The sequence below is a fragment of the Corticium candelabrum genome, chromosome 20 (assembly GCF_963422355.1).
Source record: "Corticium candelabrum chromosome 20, ooCorCand1.1, whole genome shotgun sequence".
In the NCBI taxonomy this organism is placed as follows: domain Eukaryota; kingdom Metazoa; phylum Porifera; class Homoscleromorpha; order Homosclerophorida; family Plakinidae; genus Corticium; species Corticium candelabrum.
This window is the reverse complement of record NC_085104.1, coordinates 5,851,456-5,874,297: the sequence shown is the minus strand read 5'-3', so window position 1 is coordinate 5,874,297 and position 22,842 is coordinate 5,851,456. Positions and strand designations below refer to the sequence as shown.

The 22,842-nt window shown below is 40.8% G+C and overlaps 2 protein-coding genes across 2 annotated transcripts in view; one reads left to right on the top strand and one right to left on the bottom strand.

Annotated features, from left to right (window-relative positions):
- The window catches only part of LOC134195654 (calcium uniporter protein, mitochondrial-like), an 867-nt gene extending 324 nt beyond the window's left edge, over positions 1 to 543 (top strand). The window contains exon 2 of the mRNA XM_062664715.1: positions 41 to 543. Coding sequence (XP_062520699.1) covers positions 41 to 235 — 195 coding nt within the window. The 3' untranslated portion in view covers positions 236 to 543. The remainder of the gene's footprint in view (positions 1 to 40) is intronic.
- A 1,754-nt stretch (positions 544 to 2,297) lies between these two features.
- On the bottom strand, positions 2,298 to 21,513 carry LOC134195839 (rho GTPase-activating protein 18-like). Its single transcript, XM_062664925.1, has 18 exons — positions 21,343 to 21,513; positions 20,714 to 20,864; positions 16,028 to 16,093; positions 15,736 to 15,962; positions 15,220 to 15,288; positions 15,111 to 15,146; positions 14,239 to 14,404; positions 13,996 to 14,087; positions 13,905 to 13,929; positions 13,539 to 13,591; positions 8,251 to 8,351; positions 7,245 to 7,303; positions 7,092 to 7,174; positions 6,823 to 7,035; positions 6,482 to 6,556; positions 6,351 to 6,425; positions 4,862 to 5,138; positions 2,298 to 2,735 (listed from the first exon to the last, which is right to left on the bottom strand). The coding sequence occupies exons 1-18, from the start codon at positions 21,424 to 21,426 to the stop codon at positions 2,638 to 2,640; spliced, it is 1,950 nt and encodes a 649-aa protein (XP_062520909.1). The 5' UTR covers positions 21,427 to 21,513; the 3' UTR covers positions 2,298 to 2,637.
- Positions 21,514 to 22,842: the final 1,329 nt, after the last annotated feature.

The window sequence follows — 22,842 nt, the reverse complement described above, 5'->3', positions numbered from 1 at the left end:
ATATAACGTCACTAGTAAATATTTATTAACATTTCTATAGGAATACTTGTTTCCGGATGTCCGGAATCGACAGTACCTCTTGTTCTTGTATCGATTTTTTGGAAAGAAAAGGTTTGATGTGGAGCGATATAATGAACTCAAGAATGCAATAGCAGCTAAGAAGGACCAGCTTCGTTGTCTACATGATGCCCTGCAACTCAACCTCACGGCTCCACGAAAACTGGATGATCAGTAACGGTGGGGAATTAGTCAACAAGTCGTTGCTGTTTCTCAACATTTTTGATGACTGGCTAAACTTACGTAGTTTCTTCATTACTGCCAACATTCTTGTCTCTGTTCAATTCTTTTTACTTGATATTCATAGTGTCACACATTTTAGGGAGTAGTCTCCGTTGAATAAGTTATATTGTGGTGTACATATTGACATTGCACTGATCTATTCAGAACCACCTGCCTTATCGCTTGATCCATATGTAATGACCATGCCATGATGCACGATACAGGTTACAACAAGATGTAGTAAAACCCAAATTCTGGACCAATTAAGAATTTGCTACTCATACATGTACATACCACGCACACCACACACACACACACACACACACACACACACACACACACACACACACACACACACACACACACACACACACACACACACACACACACACACACACACACACCACACGCACACGCACGCACACATGTGAACACAACGCACACGCACGCACACATGTGAACACAACACACACACACGCACGCGCACGCACACACACACACACACACACACACACACACACACACACACACACACACACACAATTGACAAATGCTCAGCCCTCCGCGTCATTCCATGTCAACCTTAAGGTCAGTTCGGAGATCACTCCCCCTGCCTCTAGAGACAGGGCCTCCATGTGCTATGTCTCTTATTAAGGCCAGCGCTACAATCCACCTGGAGCTTGGCCGGAGTCATCCAGGTGTACTGACAATGGCGCAGCTCTGGTACTGGACACCAAGGCCCACAAGTACCCGTCTGCTGCATGATGTTGCTGCCAAGCCAGCGGTCATGTCCACCCCAGTCAATGACCAGGTACTCATTTATACTCCTGAGTTGCGAGAAGCAATTGTATGTAAGTTCCTTGCTTAAGTTCAAGTCACAGGGATAGCAAGCTATTGCATAATTTCCTTACTTTTTTTCACTACTCAATAATGAGTTCACGACTTCCATTCAGTTGTTTACAATTTGTCTTTGATGAACACATTCATGTGCAAAGAGTCCAATTCTGGAACGACATACTCGATGACAGATATTACAAAACGTTCTTTGTACCAGTAGTCAAGTTTTGTGGTGTATAGTTGTGCGCATTAGTCTCTTTTCTTCAATTTTGTCAATTCTACCTTCCTCGTAACAATCTAAACCTAATCTCATATTTTCTTCCACATTGAACGGTCACATGCTATCATTTCCCAATTTTTGCGATCAATATCGACATTCTGTAGATTGTGTCTTACAGTGTCTTTGAACCTCAGCTTCTGACCAACAGCTTTTCTTGGTGCATCTAACAACTGACCGTATAGTACTTGTTTTGATAAACGTCTCTCATCCATTCTTGCGACATGACCTACCCACTTCATATGCTGTTGAGTCAACATGTATTCAGTTCCTGTTATTTCAGCTCTTTGCAGAACTTCTATGTTTGTCACTCTTTCCAACCAATAAATTTTCATTATTCGACGCAGACAGCGAAGGTGAAATTTTTCTAGATCCTGAATATTTCTTCTATATAGCGTCCACGTTTGTGATCCATACAGAAGAGTTGCAAGAACGACAACTTTGTAAACTTTGATTTTAGTCTTTATTCTTATTCCTTGTTGACTCCATAATCTTGCTTGAAGTGCACCATACGCTCTAGTTGCTTTTTGCAGACGTGCAGCTATGTCCTTATCAACACTACAATCCTCTGAAAGAACGCTGCCAAGGTAAGAGAAAGAGGATACGCTCTTTAGTGCTTCACCATTCACAAAAAATGTCCTTGCCAAAATTTACTGTGCCAGGAATCAGCTGAAACATGCACTCCGTTTTCTTTATATTTATTTGCAATCCAAAACTTAGAGCAGGTTTTGCAAAGAGTTTATAATTTCTTTCATATCATCTGCAGAATGTGCTACCAGAGCACAGTCATCTGCAAAGAGCAGATCTCTTAATTTTGTGGTTACAGTTTTAGATTTTGTCATAAATCTGTGAAAATTGAATAAACCACCATCCATACGATATCGAATTGAGACTCCTCTATTTTCAGCTCGACCATTCATTTCATTTAGCATTGCAGCAAGAAACAGAGCAAACAGAGTGGATGCACACACACACACACACATTTTAATTAAATTTGTAAATATGAAAAGATGACCCGTTACCATTTCAAATCCATTACGTCGGTGTATGCATGAGGCAAGCTCTACCCTGAATGCACCATAATTTACAAAAATTAAACTAAATTGGGTAGTACATGATGACCAGCTGTTTATCCGTAATACTGCAAAGGCAGCAGTTCAAACTTATACAGTACGTATTACACAAGAGCAAAAGTAGTGATTTTCATTATTGAACGTGGGAAAATAAATAGAAAAGGATTTACATTACAAATCGAGTTCTCTTTGTTTGATGACCCATTCTGCATTTGGATTTACCTTAAGAACTTCAGTGATGATTGCGTTTGGTTCAAGGCATCGTTCACCTGAACATCAATAGTTACTATTACTAAAAACTCACAATTGTATCTACATCTGAAAACAAACCAGCATACCAATACACTGTAATTCAAACCCAAGTTTATAATTACACCACTGATCAGTAGCAACTCCATCCTGTCTGACATTAATAATCACTAAGTATCTATGATGTGACAAGACAAACGTGTGACAATACTCAACAAAGTTATGAGGGCTACTTTTGTTATAATTTCAAATTTAGAAATCTTCTAACTATGCGATCACTAAAGTGGCAGTGCGAATAACATGTAGATTGAACTACAGTAGCGTCAATAGAAAACAATAATGCTTACTCGGTTAATATGCTTCCCTATTTATGTCATAGCAAATTAACTGGAAATATATGAATGTAGCACCACATATGATTGTTTGGTCTAATGGATGAGCTAAATGTAAAGCTGTCAGAACATTACTTGAAGTTATCTGTGTACTAGTTCTACAGTAGCTAAAGTATCCAGTCGAATAAAAGCACAGTATCCAAACACGAGTCAATACAATGACACATGCAACCTACCACACCCCACTGGTTTGCAGTGCACAGACTTGAACTACACATTAATACAAGATACTGCACTACCTTGAATTATCCCCTCTGTCTGAGGCTGTGTTCACACTAGGGTTTAGAACTGGGTTTGCTACTGCTTAGCATAACCAATTAGAATACATCAGGTCAGTTTACGACAGGAATGTGGGTTAGAGTAGGACTAGCCTAGCCGGTCCAAAATGTCGGGTTAGCACTGGGTTTAGCTGGGTTTACCGCTTGTCAAAACATTCCAGCTTATTCAGATTGCGTATCACAGCAATGAATCAAAGAAGATTGCTCTACTTTGTGTTGGTCTGGCAGTTTCCTTTTCTTGAGCAAATCGGACAGCTGTTGCTGTTCTATCACACACGTGGTCCCTACGCCTGGAGAAGGCACTCGAAGACGGAAAGCAGTTGGAAGACGTTTCAATTCTTGCACGGGAATTGAGTAGAGTAGCTCGAGTACATGATACAATCAGTTGCAGTCTGCTAGAGTTCACACATCCTATTATGACTAATTAGAGGCAGCAGGATGAGCTCAAGCTCAACATGTGAGAACACACCTACTTTGAGCATGATAGCACAGTAGGGTGTTATGATAAATTAGTGCAAACTCCAGTTTTCCAGCCCCAGTGTGAACACGGCCTGAATGTGTCTAAAACAATAGTCTCTCCCTTCTATTCCCCATAGAAAATCTCCAGTGAGGAGAAACACAAGGCAGCACAACGTGCATGAGTTCCAATTGCCAACTTGAGCCAGGGTTCAAAGTCTTGAATCTTTCTGTGAAACAGGATGTGATGAATAAAACAGCTAGTTTGGTCCATGATCAACTTGATCATTCTACACCTCTGATCATTCAAAGCACGTGTTTTCAAGAATGCCATAGATGCCATTTGACCTGCTAAAAGTACGGTTATGAGACAAATTAGACACGAGAAAATATTGAAAGCTCATCTGAAAGTGAAGACCCATCTAATGATGAATCTGTTACAGTAGATTTTACAGTTCGAATTTGACAGTTCTAAATGCAAGTTTTGTAACGGTATTACTAATTAAGAGTACCAAACAGGGAGTTGTAACAATAAACCCTCTTCTATAATCTCCTCTCCTAAATGCCCCTTTCTGGGCATGATAAGCAATTATCCATCGGGGGAGAGGAATAGTACATAAACTGTCACTGCCAAAAGTAATTGCTATCAGCAACAAATTCCATGAGAATTAACACAAAACAGCAATAAAAGTATAGTCAACATTATCAAGTCTAAGGTGTCACAAAAGAACAAAATCCTATCTAGCCTCATACCAGACCCTCTCGTGCTGTTATGCCCAGTTCCTGTATCATTCTTGCTTTACAAACTACCTCAAATTCAAACCAAACTACTACACATCCTGTTCTAATCCAATTGTGAGTCACTGACTATGTATGCTATTGATGTCCACCAAAAAACCTAAGAAGCATTTAGATTTGCCGATGCAATATCCAGACAGTATTATATTACATAGTTAGATACTTGCTTGGATGTGTAAAATCAAAAATAAGAAACACAACAAACACACCATTGGTTCTCACCAATATTTCCTCCAACTTCAAACAAGTGGTGATTGTCCAGTGGTTTCGGTGTGCTCACAACTGCAGTTGGTTTCTCAAAACTCATTCGTCTCTCAAAAACTGGATGTTGTTTCGGACCGACACCTTTTAATGCCATGTTTTCAAATGACTTCTTACGGTACTTTGACACTATGTCACCAGCAGTCATCGTCGATGTCAATTCAACACACATGCTCACTTTGGAAAAGTGCGGAGACTGAACACGAATAATGTTCAGCTTTCGTTCTTGTGTTGGAGCCTGCAAGCACCACAATAAACATGGTAACTCACACTAACAGCCACACAACACTAAAGACACCAGAACACATAATTGCAATCGCTCAAATATAATTAATTAATTTGCCTGAACAATTGTGGTAAAATGTTGCACCAGGCATCTGCTAATGAATTCATATGTCAGTGTGTCAAAAGTGGTCGTAAAGTTGTCATTTGACGACTAACTCAGTTCATGTGACAACCGATTATACCAGCAAGGTTGCCATCCTGACCACTAAAGTCACTCAAGTTAAGGTGGGCCTAATAAATGTTGTTTATGCTGTAGAGTAGAATAGTGGAATTACAAGGGTCAGACTGAGAGTGACAAATCTAATGTCCTGGGATTTCGTTTACTCACCAAAACAATCAGTATAATTATTTGATATCTATGAAATATATGTAAAAGTCTTGAACTCCTTGGCAAATAAAAATTTTGTGACACTGCCAAGATGACGACTACGTCCGCCATAAATTTCAAACACTGATATGTACAATGTTTGACTTAACAATCTCACAGTTGTACTATACTTTGATTGTGTTACACCACTAAGTTAGGTAGTTACAGTATAATCATACCACACAGGTGACATGTGCAGAAAGTAAAACAAAAATTGTGTACACACCAATTCAAATATTCTGTGATCCTTCAGTCTTCACTCCTCAGTCAGTACAGGACAACATAATGTGTACTATCAAAATGCCCCACCACAACTATTAGTTGCATCTGCACCTATATCTCTACTCATTATTTCAACTAACAACCGTTCTGTTCCTTGACCGCATAAAGCAAAATGACAAGAAGTGGAGTATGCAACAATACAATGTATACATCCATTCACTGATCATAAAGCAGCCTCTTTTATCAAATAACAAGAGCTTTGTTGAGATCAAGAATCTGAAAGGAAGCTGCTTCAAACGTTCATATTTCTAGTGTACACACAGTTGTCAAAAATTTGCATTTCTGTTGTCAAGTTACATAATCCTGTGTCACTGTTAACAGCTTTCTCCCTATTTTGCCAACAGATCTCATAAACGTATCTTAACACATAGATTAGATATTTAAAAAATACAACAATCAGACAAAGATTGTTGCAACTACATGTTCAAAGCAAGGTTACAAAGCAAATGAGTTCATAAAAAACAAACTCATACACCTTAAATGCTGACATTCACCAAAAAGGTACTTGTATCTTACCTCACTTATTCCATTCTTCTCCTCCATACGTTTCTGTGGCGGTGAACCCTTCTTCCTGTGTACAGCTCTACGAGCCTATAGCAGTGCATTCATTATCAAGAAGTGTTTTAGCAACTGTTTATGAAACTTACCATACGAGCAATACGTCTCTTGTCGGGATCTACATCATTTAGACCACGAATTTTGACCATAATGTGTTGAGGAACCTAAATCAACATGCACTGTAACATATCAACTGCAGACAGTAATAGAACTTTCTCTGTTGCATGTTACTGTTTCTCTGTCCATCCTTGTCTATCTTTCTTTCCTATCTGTTTACACAGACGTTTCTCTTCCTTGTCAATCCATATGTCTGTCTGTCTGTCTGTCGGTCTGTATTTATGTCTACATGTCTGTCTTCCAATTCGTCTCTTCCGACTGTTAACAGTGAGAGCATTATTTGACTTGTGCTACTACTAAAATATTCCCTTACAATCCACAGAACGTTGTGATATCGTATGAGCATCCGAACTACATTACAAGTGCAAGCCGCCATCTTCAAATCGCTCTGTGCCTCTTTGAGATCTTGCCGTCGGCCACCACGAGTGTAAAACAAGTTTGGCGCCATAATCATAGCCACATTGTTCAGTGTCATCTTGTTCTGATCTTCAAGTGCTACAACATGATCCAGAAAAGCTAGCAGCATCTAGAAAGCACACACTTGCCATATAACGCTAACAACTTGCAACTGCAGTACCTTACCTTGAGAGTGTCTCGATTTTCCGGTGGAAGCAGCAATACCAATAGATTGAGTGCCTTGATTTTCTTGTCAAAATCTGCTATGTCTAGAACAGTAGTAGCTCGTAGTTAGCACACTGAAAACTGAACCTATCTGATTACAATGATTGTGTGTACCTTCAACTGAAGCAAAGATATGTAAATACTCATGAGTAAGTAGTGGGTAAGGTAAGTCCCTAAAAATGAAAACATGTTCATTGCCAATGAAGACTGCCTGCCTGTCTCTGTCCGTCTGTCCGTCTCTGTCTGTCTGTCTGTCTGTCTTTCACTATTAAACACAAAAAGCAAAATTTTACAACACTATAGGTAAAACTGCTAAGCTAAATGTCCATCTACTGAGACATACAGATCGAATACTACTAAAATTCTAATGAATGATGTTCTGAATGTCTCTCTCATTGTCGTCCAATTCTTCATTTCTCTCTGCAATTCTTCTAAGTTTTCTCAATATTACATTGGAATTGGACTTCTGTCTGTCTGCCTGCCTCCCTGTCTGTCTGCCTGTCTGTCGGTCCGTCCGTCCGTCCGTCCGTCCGTCCGTCCGTCCGTCCGTCCATCCACCCGCCTGCACTAGAAGATGCATTAGGAGATAAATGCAGACACTGACAACACCACTGAAACATAAACACAACCACAATTACAACAACCAAACAGAAACCATAAATACCACAAAACAACAAAGATATAATAATATTCATTCCTAAAACAAGGACCAGCAATCGACTAATCAAATCAATATAACAGAAGAAATAGCCACTAACACAGATAACAAGATGTTGTCTTGTTTGATGACAACCATACCCCACACTGACTACATGTTCAAACATCAGACTATTTGTCTGGAACTGTCTGTCTCTCTCCTTGTCTTGCTACTTTTGCCTGTCTGTCCATCTGTCTGTGGTCGTCATGACTTTATCAAACTCAATAACACTTATGACTATTCATACATTCAAACATCACCACACCAATTTCCACTAAGTTATCTCTCAACATCTTCAGTCTCTCACTGCAAGCAACATCCCACAACTCATTTATTCTCCAATTACCATTACCCTACGTCGAATTACTAGCCTACCATTCATTTTGACATCTAAACACAGTTTTGACACCAACTACTACCCACCTTAGAAACTGTTTTAGTAATGTAGATGCATCATTAGTGCGTCGACCATCCCATGAAAATTTCCCTTCAAGAAAGGTTCCTTCCAGCTCTTGCTGCATAACCTACAACAACACAAGACAAAAATAATATATGAGTATAGATACAAATATTACACACAACCACTTTTAACATTTACTTAAATAGCAACTATATCTCAATAACTGACTGGCTGACAAACCAACTTAAGTTGAAATTGAAATTTTACAGACTCATCTCTGAGATATTAGGTAAATGACAATAAACAGCAGTAGACAATGGTGAGCAGCACCAGCAGAAGGTAGATGTTATATTATGAGTTGTTTAGTCATTTCAGTCTTCAACTGATGAAAGTCTCCTGAGCGAAACGTATTGATTAAATACACCCTCTATCTTTCGCTTGAGCATAACATCTACTTCCGTTCTTGCTGCTCACGACTGTCTACCATCATTTGCCTAAAATGAGTTTGTTTAAGCCAAACCACTTAAACATCTTGATGATTAATTTTGCTGGTCCAGGATTGAGCTTGACCAAGAAACTTGATGTGTAGCAATGTAACATTGTTTGCCTTCTGTGGAAAGGTTCAGTACATACTTACCGCAAGTAGGTACGACTCTGTAAATGCCAACTAGCTCTTCTTAGACTAATCAGCACAATCTACCATATAAGATGCGGATTGGCAGAATTTTCAGCGACCGCCAATATAAACATCCGCCATTAATTGGGTCACTGGGATATGTTGACGTTATCACCCTCGTGATCAAGCTTCATGGTGATGTAGCAACAAGATGCTATCCCCTGCTTGCCGTTCGTTGTGCCTATACCCTGTCTAACAGAAAGGTTAAACATGAGAATGAGATCGAAGACGTAAAGATATCGATGAAGCAGGTGGAGTCATCCGAGTCACATTCTTTGCACTGACACAGCAATTCTTCAGCAACACTCTATGTAGTTGGAGATCAGAAAGCTAAGAAAACGTGATGGCCATGAACAGCTGTAGTGGGTGAGGTATTTCATACGTATAGGGCATTAATTATACGACAGTGATGATTCTGATGTCCAACCGTCAAAATATAATCAGCCAATATGCTTTTTCCATCAATTTCTTAGCAAACTGCCAAAACAAATTCCCGCCAATGATTCATCTTATACGGTATATATAAAGAAAAGTGGTCCCATCGGCGCAGCCTTTTGAATTTTGTTTCATAATAGCTTGCAAACTGCTGTCCCTTCCTGCTCCTCCTTGAGAACATGACTTTCTCTACTTTCGAAAGCACCTGGTGCTCTTCGCAGTGGCCAGTGGCCTGTATTTTGCTTTGTGCTGGCGTTGTTGATGTTTCTTGAAAATCGTGACATCACAAAAAGTTTGCTCCGTATGCACTCGCAAACTGCTGCAATTCTTTGCTTCTCCTTTAGCATGCGACCTTTCCTCACTTTGAAATAGCAACTGGTGACATTTTCGGTAGTCTGTGTCCTATACTTATGCGTTGCTGGCATTCATCTGTAGTTCTTGATGTCATTCTACGGCTACTCATTGCTGCATCACCTACTGTGGCATCGCATACTAATTGTGGCGTCGCAAATGCTCTGCTGTTTAAAGCAAAGCGACAAAAGTTGTCATTATGGCAAACCCACCTGTTTGACCCGCAGGATCCCTTTTCAGGATTATGATCAAGCAAAGATTTCTAAATAAAAAGCAGTCACTTTTTCGAAGCTGAATTGTCTGTCACTGTGTAACATTCTGAAAGTATACGAAGTACTTTTGCGGGATGACACTTGCCTGTACGTCATAGTTAACGCTCTCTGTCTGCTATTTCATAAAAGGCAAAGAGACAAAAGTTATCATTGCAACAGGCAAAGATGACGAAGCTACTTGCCCGCTTGACTCACGGCAGTGCCCGTCGGCGGATCACAAAAGCTACTGCTAAAACTTCTTTCCAGTCAATGAGACAAAAGAGTAAACGATGAACACCACCGTCTTTCTCAACACGCACTTAGCACGTGCATCACTAATCACCTACTTCTAGATTGACTCTGACGTCTGACTCTCACTACCAAAGTCTCTTAGCCTGTGCTTTGTATGAACATTCACGTTCGCTGCACCTGTTTCCGCGCAACAACAGCAACATCTTTGAGGTGATGACGTCCAACGGGCATATCAATTAGTCTGTCGGCCCATGGCCAAAAAGATGAAGTTACATTGCACCCAAAGCCCGGGGAAGTTTTGGATGTAGAAATCGTCATAAGGTAACTGTGCAAGTACATTCGTGCTCGTTTGCCATCTGAAACCAGGGCCGTTATCACAAATAGAAATTTGTTTGCTACAGTGACATGCCCACGCAAAATTGCAGTTTGTGACGATCAAGTAAGAAGAGATGTACCTTTTCACAACCCCAAGGTAGGTTGATGAGCATAATAACGATTCAGAGAGAAATCACTTATAATGAGTCACTGCAACAAATTTCCTCGTAAGTTCACTTTATACACACATGTGCTCTTCCTACTATCCATCCGTGGTTCCAAAACGATTTGTAAAATTGAAACTTGACTTCTTTGGCCTTCTACAGCAGCCTGCAACTTGATTTCTCAAGCTACACTAGCAGAATGGTTTAGGGTCCCGGATGTAGGTATCTCGTCTACTTTGAGGGTTTGTAGACTTGATAGTAACTGCAACTTCATAAACATCTAAATAATATTTCACAACGCAAAGAACTTCGAGAGTTAGAATAAATTGGAGTTTTCAAGAGTGTAATGTAAATATAGCTTTAGTACTAGCAAACTGTGTAGATGCCCCTATTTGAGCTAGGTAAGGGGTACAAACGCATCTATCCTAAACAATTCATCTATTATTCATTGCTGTCATCACTAGAATTTTCATCACGATCTTCAAACGTCTCTTTGGACAGTGTGTCAGGAGCGTGAAAATCATTTGTTGTGTTGTCACAGTTGGCACACTGACATACATCCGTGCATGGCAGTTGGCTTCGCTGGCAAGAACAGCGCCTAGAATAGCAGCCGGTCTTACAGCTGCAGCTGATAAGTTTGAGTACGTCAACAGGTGCTTCAACCGTAATCCATTCTATGCTCACTTCATTGTCATCGTTGACCAACCAACCGTGTCCATGGAAGAAAGAAATATCTGGCTGAGCTTCCAAGGCTCTTCGCCATATGCCAGCTTGATAGTTAGCTCTTTTTTATACGTAGCTCTAGAACATCTTTCGTAGGAGAGAGCTGTGTTGATTCTGCAGCTTTCGCACAAAACAGTGAATACCGCACAGCATTGACATCGTCCCATCGTGACCGTACATCTTACAGACGTAGGATTGACATTCTTTTGACAGCATTTCTAGATCAGCGTTTCTAGATCAGCGTCAAAGTTTTGTCCAATCAGCTGCATAGCGTGGCAAAATGACTCGTTCTTCCAGACAAGCTCCAGTGGTAAGGCTTTTCCTTTTCTTACGAATGCGCTTGTCGTGTCACAACCTGTGAGGGAAGGTATCCAGGCAAAGCCAAACACTTTTCTTTGCCTAGTGCCTTTCCCATCTGCGTCAGGTTGATGTAGCGACGGCGATGCTTTGTACCCGTAAGGAATAAGAGAGTTGCAGGTACATCGTAACTATGGCCAGTTGCGATAACGGCTACGTTGGTATCCGACGATGATATGGTTACGACGTTGAGACCAACTTTGCTGGCGTGGCAAGCATGTAAAATTAAGCGTGTATCCGCTTCTTCGTGGTTACACTGCAAGTCTGGCACAACCACCGTCTGCAACCGGCCATCGGGTTCACAAGCAAATTCGAAAGCATTCCTTACCATCTGTCAAGAAAACGTACCTGTCACTGTCCCTCAAAGCCCGGGCAACGTAATCTTGAAAAGACCACTCAAGGGCGAGAAAGTGAAGCAAGTCAGTCTTGTTGTGTGAATTTATTAGAGATTTTTCCACTGGACAGGTGTCTTCTAAGCAGATGACAAAATCCAGACACGAACAGATCCTTGCGCTTTTGCTCTCATTTCGTGTTCGCCAGCTTTAATAGAAGGACTGCGGTATTGATCAGCAATAAAGTCAACTCGAGATCTGGAATTCCTCAGATATGTCTGCAGCATAGAAATAGTCTGTTCTGCGATGCCACCGAATGTTGGTGCTGCATGAGTTATAGTTTTGCAACAACGCCATCGCATCAATCATTGTAGCGGTACACGGTGGAATGTGATCTAGAGAATCAATAATAGTTTTCTCCAAAATTTCTAAGACCTTGGATTTTTGTGTTTTGACAAGGTCTCCATCACTTGTTGCTAACAACCATGGAATCAGACCAAGTTCGTAGTTAAGACTTTCCTTCATATCTAAAAGCCAGGTTTATTTTAACTATTCCTGTAGACTCCGCTTTGGTTTGGTTGTACTTCATTGTCTTTGAGATGTTCGTGAGGCGTAAAACTGAAGAGTTTCGACAGCATACATGAAGATCAATCAACATGTGACGTGTGTTTACCTACTTGTTGCTAGCTTTTTAGCTCTTTCTGGATGATAGCCTCGTTCCAAACGTGTACGCACAAGTGTTGATTGCAGTCTCAGATGCGCCGCTTCTGATTCTAGTCCTGGATGCCCTTCCAGTGACCGGGGAAGCACACCTCTTGTCCGGGAAGTAGCACCTAGAATCTACTCTAGACTAGTCATGGCTTCTTGCAAAGCAACAACAGCGGTCCACGTAGACAGACTTTCTGTATTTTTTGTCTACAAAACTTGCGCATGCGCAATCTATGAACATCGCTAAGAAGGGCTCACTGGTGATCAGAGTTGATTTCCTTGCAAGGGCACTTGAACGTACGTTACATGCAATAGCTACAATGCAAAGTCTACCTCACTTGAGATCGGCTCCAGTGTGCATGTCCACTGTTAAGAGCAGACTGCATGCATTGTGAACCCGCCCATCCCGCCACGCTTCCAAAAATCTCTAGCAAGAAGACTGAGTTTCATGCTTTCGGTTTTGTCTAGACACCACAATGCCATCCTCACCCATATCTCTCCATAGTACCAAACTGACACACTGCCAATATAAAGCACTAGATCCGCCTTCCGAGTCTCAACATCACAACTGTGTACTGTAAAACGTTGCGTTTTGCTTTGTCAGTGTGCAGTATCAGTCAAATTACATTAGTATTAGATCCAGTTTACTGTCTTCATTATGTTTGCTCGAGCAGGTGCTATATAGTTATTTACAATATATGCAATCCATGAAATGACAAGAGTCTAAGATGTATAGAAACTTCTTACCCGTACTCTTGCACTTGCACCTGGCACTCTCAAGATGCCTTCATCTCTTATGCCTACATAGAGAAATACAGTAACATTTGTGGTGTACAGACAAGTAAACAAACAGACAAACAAACAAACAACAAAGACACAGAAACAGGAAAACAAACAAAAACAAACACAAACACACGACATATAGAAACAAAAAGTCAGAACTAAAACACAAGCCTATGCACATGCACACACAAACAAACAAACAAATAAACACAACAAATAGACAGAAAAAAAGAGATGTAACAGACATGTGTATAGTCACATAAGCAGACAGACAGCAACTAACAGAACACACAAAACCAATAGCAAGTAACACCACAAACATCTCCTCACCCATGTCTTCTAAGAATCCAATGATCTACAAGCAAACAAACAACACTAACACTAAAAACATTACACGTTATCTTAACCAAAACAATTCTACCTGTTGTACAAAAAATGGAGTTCTCGTCATGGGATCAATCAATCTATCTCGAGAAAGCATCATCATAATGGGAACACCAAACACACCACTCTCTACAACATAACAGCACTGCATAAAACATCAATACATACACGTGCTACCCTAGGAATGCAAGAAAATTCAAAGCATACAAACAAAAATCAAAAGACTTTGCAAAAGATTTATGACAAAATTTAGAGAGAGATATGCACAGTCATAACACACCTCTGTATTTTCGTTTCGGAGCTTTACGAACTTTCATTTGAATATCGTTGCTTTCTAACAGTGCAGTTAGCTCCATCAATGCCCTTTGCTTCACACTCTCAACATCAGTTACAGACAGATCATCGATTCGAGTTAGTCCTTCTGGTACGGATTCTATGGGCACATCCTACACAAATCACAAACAAGTATCTATCACAACTAAAACACAAACTTTTAATGTTAGAAAGCAATTACAATACCATCATACTAATAATTGAATATATACACACCATATCATATAATATGGTGTACACACCATAAATCTATTTATGGTAACCAATTAAGGTTTCCTATTTAATTAAATTTGTTTTAAAATGTTTTAATGATTGCAAGGTTCAGCATAAATTCTCTACTACTATTAAAGCTATTGTCTGTGTACAACTCAGATAACTCAACTTATGATTTGAAAATATTACAATAAACAGGGCCAGTTCTCCCCACGATTTAACAAAAGACAGAAGTTGTAAGACATGCCCCATATTGCGATGTACCCTCAGATATCCAGATCTCTACTATAGCATTCAACACTAAGTCAAACTGCATATTAATCAATTAATCAAAAACTTCCACCAAGTCTTTTCATTGTTCATACGTTTCATCACAGTGAGACGTCTTCAGTATTCGTGCACGTGCACACCAATGCCATCTGCTTGCTGTATATGCAAGTACAAATGTGCAGTGCTCCAAATCTACCATGAGTAGAACATGCTTGAAAAGGCTTGGTCACAGAGCTACAGTTACTCAGGGTAGCGCCATGTTATCATGCTTTAGGAAGAATCCCGATGATGATCATTCAATTCATTATTAATATACGTATGTCTAAATCAACTTACTGGTAATCCATTGACAGCAGCATCAACTTCTGCTTCCTAGACACCCAGATAACAAAGATTAACACATTTGGAAGATTCACAACACAGAACAGTTGAGTGACAGACATACATCTGGAGACAGCTGGCTGTGTCTTTCGTTAGTTGCAGGACTGGTAACATGAATAGTGACTTCAGACTGCTAAACGCAAAGAAAAGACACTGAACTCAGACCGAATGTAAGATAAGACATAACCAGGTAGTTGTACAACTCATTACCATGTCAAAATGAAAAACTTTTCAGACACAAAAAGCTACAGTAAACAACTTACACACATGCAGAAACTTTATCAACAATTCAATGTTGTCTTTTTGTCAGTCTGTCTCTGCAATTGGCTTCATGTGTATCTATCTGTCAGTTGTCTGTTTGTTTGTCTGAATTGTTGATATAGACAGACAAACAAACAGACAACTGACAGATAGATACACATGAAGTCAAATGCAAAGACAGACAGACAAACAACCTGACAAACAGACAAATAACAAACAGACAACAACAAACAAACAAACACAAACAGACACATATTCGTTAGTTCAGTATCTGCACGATTATCAACACATTTGCTCAAAACGTATGCAATCATCATACATTTCGTTGAGTGCCTGAGCACTCCTTATCCTCCTGCTCATCCTTTCTCAGTAAGAACATCTGCCTGAGATCGCTAGCATCACCCTCTACTATCTGCATTTGTCGTTTCCGTCGAATCGTTGCATTCAAGGTATCCACTCTCCTCCTCACAGCTGCTTGTTGGGGTACAGTCAGTTGCATTTTTGATGTTTCTGCATCCACATCACTGGCATTCAATTCCTTGTTTTCTACAAATTTCACACAAAACCTTACGTAAGTGCTAACAGCTAGAAACAGCAGTGTCATGATGCACCTTCAAAGTAAGATGCCAAAGAACTCAGCCCAACTTCTTTCAACCAGCGAGTTTCCTCTTCTCCCTCTGCAAACCCAGTCATGAGCAAATAAAATAGCAATAATAGTAATAATAATGATAATAATAATAGGATGCAGTCAGATCCTAAGTAAAGTCATGTCTTCTGTCTAGACAGCGATGATAATCTCAGAACTTCTTAGGTAGGGTTTGCTTTCGGTGCTTACAAGAAACCTTACGAACCAGACCAGTACAACAAAACGGTTGCAGACACCAGGGACAACCAAAAATACGTCCAGGCAACTGAAATGACAAACTAGGATTGCCCAGGGACAACTAGTTGACAGCTACCCTACCTACCAGCATGACTTTTCCTTCCTGAGCAAGCATCCCGTCATTGCTATCGCTGGTGTTAATTAGTGTGCCAGTCCATGTAAAGGTATGACTGGTGTGAATTAGCAGCGCATTATAGGTACATACGTACATCTACTAGAGAGGCAAAGTGACCTTCGTTAGTAAACGTAAATGTAGATAAGTATGGTTTGCGGACCTTAGAGGTCTGTCCACACTAGACCAGAATGGATGGCGATCCCACCAGATTAGCGAGCATCCACGCTGCACTTTGAAAACAATACCTCTGCCTCTTTTCGGTATCAAGTGGCTGATGACCAATGTGTACATGAGGTTCTTTGCTTGTGGAGAGCCTTATACAGCAACGTAAGGAGAGCGAGAACAAAGATGTGTGAGGAGGGCTAGATGTTCTGACTACACTCGTAACATACGTAAAGGTAACAGCCACTTATTCTAATAGGATTCAACCAATTGTGATCAAAACACCTCCCGACGTGGATCGGATTTATTGCGATCGAATCACAATCCAGTGGCCAGTGCGGACAGGACTCTACTAAGAGCATTAGGTGTCATGTTACACGTACTGACAGATCAGATACATGTATCTGTCGGTAGTGGCGCGAGTCATTTCTAAATAATTAAGTGCAAGATTGGGTATGACCTGTACCAGAAATTTCCTAAACAGCGCCACGGCAGCAATACAAAAATTGCGATATTTATGGAAGAATATCCGTTCTCAATAAGCGCCCGGGCAGTTCATAGGAAACTCTGGAAATTGGCAGATTGACTTGAGTACCACAGAGTAGGCAAGTGTGAGGTCCATCTTGCAACGTACTGCATACTTAGTCTATATAAAGTTAGGAATGTGATCAGACCAAGTGTCCTCCTACGCTTCTTGTCAGGTGTTTCTTTAGAGGTTTCTTCTATAATCCACAGTGTTATAGGTGCAGGGTCACGCTCGGCCGTGCGCACTGCATCCGTTTGAAAAGACTGCACTTTTTCAAACACTCAGTAACCACAAGGACTTAGACGCTCTAATTTGCACTGAAGGCAAAGCTGATTGAAGTCCCTCTATAGCCTGAATAGAAACGAACAAGACGTTGCAGCATGAGGTTGCGTTAGACAGTGACTCTGGTAGCTAAATTCTAGGCTTGTTAGATATAGTTCTCGGAATTTTTCTTCTAAAACCTCAAACTGAGGTTGCTACACTGCAGTTTCAGTAAAATTCAACAAGCACCCTCGTACTTTGAGCCAGATCAAAGTTCCTTATGCTCTGCATGTGACCAAAACACACACGTCACGTTCCTGTATATTGCATCTGCCGTAGTCACGTCTTTCTCTCAGAGCACCCAGCTCACAGTGAGCACCAAAATTTTGTATTTTTTAAAGCTTACACTGCTGCTGTGCCCATCAAACATCACCTAAATAGCCAGTTTTGCAGTAGTTTCATCTAGTGACCTTTGCACATGCGCAACATTAACAGCATTTAAGGGGCTTACTGCAATCAAAACTGATTTTCTTGCTAGGACACTTGAACATATGTTACGTACAATACCTACAACGCAAAAGCTACCTCACTTAAGATCGGCTCAAGTGCGCATGTCCGACCGTGACCCTGCACTAAGGAGAACTCTCACCAAAATCAACAATCTCTCAGATGAAAGCAGTCACTTCATGACACAACCCTTTGCAACTGTTTACTTCAGATGTTTACTGTAACAAAAAAATAAGCATTGAAATTACCTATGTGGGCATATTTAGTACCCGTATGTGGTATGAGAGTAACTCTGATTGCTGGTTAGCAAGGAAGACCGATACCTGTGCACTTTTCAAGGTAAGGATTGTGAGACATATGGAGGGAAGTTGTGATTTATTGACTAAAGCAAACTGGGACCCCAAACTTATCACGCAAGTATCGACTGTGTACTGTATAACCGTCGAGCCTTAAAAGGAAAGCCTTCTTAGATTAGTTCATCATGTCTTGCTACATTTTGGGTGTGTTAGGAGCACTTCGTATGGTTAAACCTAAAGTAGTTACTTCCAAACAAGAACAGAGAGTAAGACTTTGTGCTACATACGGGAAATCGTCTGAACAACTCGTGGCCCATTCTCTGCTTCTGTGGCTGGCTGTACTGTAAGCTTCCTGCAGGAAGATACTAGGCCTTGTATCTTTGAGTACAGTCCCCTACTGTGAGCCTCCACTCTGAGATAGCTAACCAATGCAAGCGCCCAAACTTGTGCAGCTTCCCACCAAAGAACAAGCAGAGAACTCTAAGTGGGGGCATAACAATACAAATGCTTTCAAGACAAAAGCTACCGTTGGTAACTTAGCTATACAACAAGATAGCAAACTGCTATGGCATGGCATGATGTTTTCCACCAATGTTCCAGCTGAATAACATAAAACAGTGCAGTTCAAAGCAAGCTCTTATTGTGGTCTTTACGAAAACTATGTAGAGTCATTGACAAGCATACTGCCACCAAAGGGCTAGAGAGACTCTGACATGTAATGCTCTGCTTGATTCAGCCATAAAGCCTAAAAAACTGCAAACCTCGGATGCCTTAGCTAACCCTAAGATGAACTATCAAAATCTTCACTGTTGCTGAAACGCTATAAATATTAGATCAGTAATAACCCAAGTAGTGATATGTCATACAGTATTCAGCGTTGTGTAGTTCTGCCACATTGAGTCACAAATCAATAATGACATATTAGACAACATAATTCCTAGAAATTACACCACAATCCATCTTATGAATGTCTATCACGCAATATCATCTACGCAAACCATGAGTGTGCATAATAGTGTGTCCTGCATGCATGCACACAAATTCATCCAAAGTCGTACTCATTCTCAGTCGGTACTCTTCAGTTCGGATAGTTGAAACTTAATGCTTGTACCGGAGGAAGAGTAGGGGTTTGGCAAAAAAAACCAACTTTTAGTAACACTTTCGGTACAAAATCAATTACAAAAAATTTGAAGCCAATGAGATCAGCACCCACACATTGTTCAACTCTGCCAATATCTAGAATAAGTAATATTACGGTGGTCAGAACTTAATCACTACAAAGTGACCAAGTAGCCTCGCTTCTCACAACAAAACCAGCAAGCATCTAGCTACCTATCTAGAATGTGACCACCTAACAAATCTGTCCACATTAGGCAAAGCTCAGCCTTATGACAACCTAAAGACAAATGACATGCCAGTCGTAGATATAAAAAGAAGAGAAATCAAAGAGGACCAAGCACGACAGAACAATTCCTGCTTAATGGCCAAATGACATGTTACAGCAATCACAAGATGGTCTCATAATCACTGCCTCATATTAAGTGTCTTCTTCTCCTAACCTTTGATTGCTTTCATCTCAAATCCCATTCTATAGGCTGCTCTACCAGCTGCTCTGAGCATGCCTAATGAAATACTCCTAGTGCTTATCAAACTGTACCACTAGTGCTCACCAAGCTTTACCACACCTTGACTATCTTAGATAAATGTTACCCTTTACACTGTCTAGTATAATAACCTAATCACCATGCAAGCCTAGTGTGATCACCACACTTGAAACAACATACTAAAGCACAGAAAGACTGATACACTAAACACACAACACCTACAACATATTAGTAGCTAACCTAAACTGACTATTCAGACTACCACATAGTTTGAATACATATAACAAACATTTCAGTTATCAATTTAGCAAACCCAATCTCTGGAATAATTTATGTCAACCACATGCCAAAACATTGCCAGCATCCTACATACACACTCAAGCCAGACTTAAAAGATGATCATATAGCAAGTCTAAATACTGCATATCAATGACTGGACACAGAGCTCAAAGTCACAAAGAGAAATTACATCAACTGGTTTAGAGCCCAACAGCCTGACCACCATCCAATCCAGTAAAAGCTGGATGCTTGACAGGGATTCTGACTGGAACATCCCTTCACACTGATAAGGACCAACCAACCACAATGAGATTCACAGCTCCCACCAATGCCAACATCCCACACTTAGCACTCAGTTTTCTCACTAAGTGCCCACTGACATGACAATTGGCTCATTACTCTCTGCAGCAAACAAAGACTCCTCATGCATATGACACAGAATACGTAGAAGTACAACTTTCTTCCTGTCTGTGTACTGATCTCATATGACCTTGTCTAACCACTCAGGTCAATGGCATGCTAAACCACACTTCTCTAGTCACTGTCATCTAGCTAGAAGACCAACCTTACAACAAGCAATCAGTAGTGTACACACAAACACTGACAACACTAAACGTACCCTTTCTAGTGACTAATATCGTTTTCAAACTACATCAATTTTTACCTTGACGTAATTTAGTGTCTTCTTCCTCTTCCTCTTGTTCTCTGTCTGCACCGGCTGCTGCTCTAGCTTCTCTTATCTGCTTGAACTCCTCGAAAAAGAACTGCAAATCCAACTGGCGACGCACCTTCGGTTTCGCAAAGTTCTTGGACGGCTGTGGTGAGACACAGGATATCACGTGACCAAGTACGTACGATCACTTAGTATTGAGCAATCACGTGACAACAACAACAAAACAACTTAGCAGACTCCGAGTTCAGAATTTCGCACAATATTTCCAGACACCCAACTAAACATAATATGCATCTGTCTAAACACCATTCCTTGTCGTCGCAACTCAGAGCTCCAGACTATGTGAGGCCACGCCCATACATGGCTGCTGCTACGAGCAACAGTTTCAACGTCTAACCAAACTAACACTGCCTAGCACGCATAGCCGCAACACGTAACTACGCGGTGAGAATAAAAAGAGCAAATGGCACAATCGCGTGACTTTTTTCCCAGCCTCTGCATGTTCCTCTTTCGCTTCCCCAACGTCGACGAGCGGTTCCACCGCAAATGGAACGTCTAATAGTCGTGCTTCCATTTCTGCCTGTGGCATCGTAACCGCCACCACGCGAACAAATGCTCACCATACTGCCGTGGACGGTTTGAGCTCTGCTGAGAGCGAAGCTCGTGAGAACGACTCCGGGGTTGTCGTTTCTGAACGATGCCATCAGATTCTGAAAGAAAGTAAAGACTGTAGCTGATACCAAGTTCTGCCGTAGACAACCAACGACCAAACCGATCAGCTACAGTCAACTTGCCCGGATGTCAGCGATTTGATTGTTCTGGTGTCACTGCGTGGTGTCCGGCCTAGGGCACGTTAAGATTAATATCATGCTTATTTGCTATGATCGTGCGAAGCCAGTGCCATCCACATGCGTCAGTTGCATGTTGTCCGAGAATATCGAAAAAAGGCGTGTCTTAATTACACAACTGCCTGTGCGTGTGGCACTTGGGTGTGTTTATGGCAACAAAGAGCACCCATCAATGCTATTTATAGCTAAAGTGTGTTAATGACGCTGCTAAACGCTATCCTAGCGCGGAACGGGTTCATAGAAGGTCGTGGTTCGTCAGATGTTGGGCAAAGGCTTCCTATATCATTTCCTATTACCTAAGTTGACGTCTGACGTCTGTGCTGTGTTGCATTTTCTATAGCAATGGACCAACAGTTGAACAGCAGCTCTCTACTAGCTAAAAGTTATGGGTGAAGCAAAATTAGAGCATCAAAACAACTTGTCTTCGCATTTATCTCTGTTGGGCGTGTGTGCGCCTGCTACACATGCAGAATGACGTCATTTATAACAGAATTCAGGGTGGCTATTATATTTCTGTTGAAACTTTTAGATGCATGCAATCTTGTCATTTTTCTGCACTCAGAGACATGCAAACAAATAAACAAACAAACCAATAAACAAACAAACACAACAAATGCGCGCGCGCGCGCGCGCACACACACACACACACACACACACACACACACACACACACACACCACTCACCCACAAACTGTTTAGCACCTGTACGTGTGTCACTAATCATCAGAATGCTGTTGTTTAATTAATAGTAAATAAAATACTACGCAATTTGTTAATTAATAACAATGCTAAAATGTTAGAGTCCTCACAAACCTTTGCCCTAGTTTGTACTACCAAATGTCTGGAAGTTCGAGCTAGCTAGAGTAAATCAACTGCTGTAAGAGTGCTGCAATCAACAAAGTACAGTACCTGTCACAATCGTCAATAGTTAGGACCTAGCGCACACTGAAAGCGTTCGTTACCATAACGCCACGCCTACTCTGGATGAAAGTCAATAATAATAATAAATGTTCCTAATTTTGCGTTCCTAATTTAAATTTCATATTTTATGTTCTTAACTTTAAAGCTTATAACTAAGGACATGCGCAGTTAGGAGAAAACGACTTCCGAGGCTTGAGCAAAGGTCGTCAAGGACGTCACGGACTAGCTCCCGAAATTCCTAAACATTTCTTCTTTTCTTATTGCCTACTTGCGTACACGTATACGCTGATACACACCAAAAAGTAATTGTTAATATATTTGGCCATACCCAAAACGGAAGTTACCGCAAAT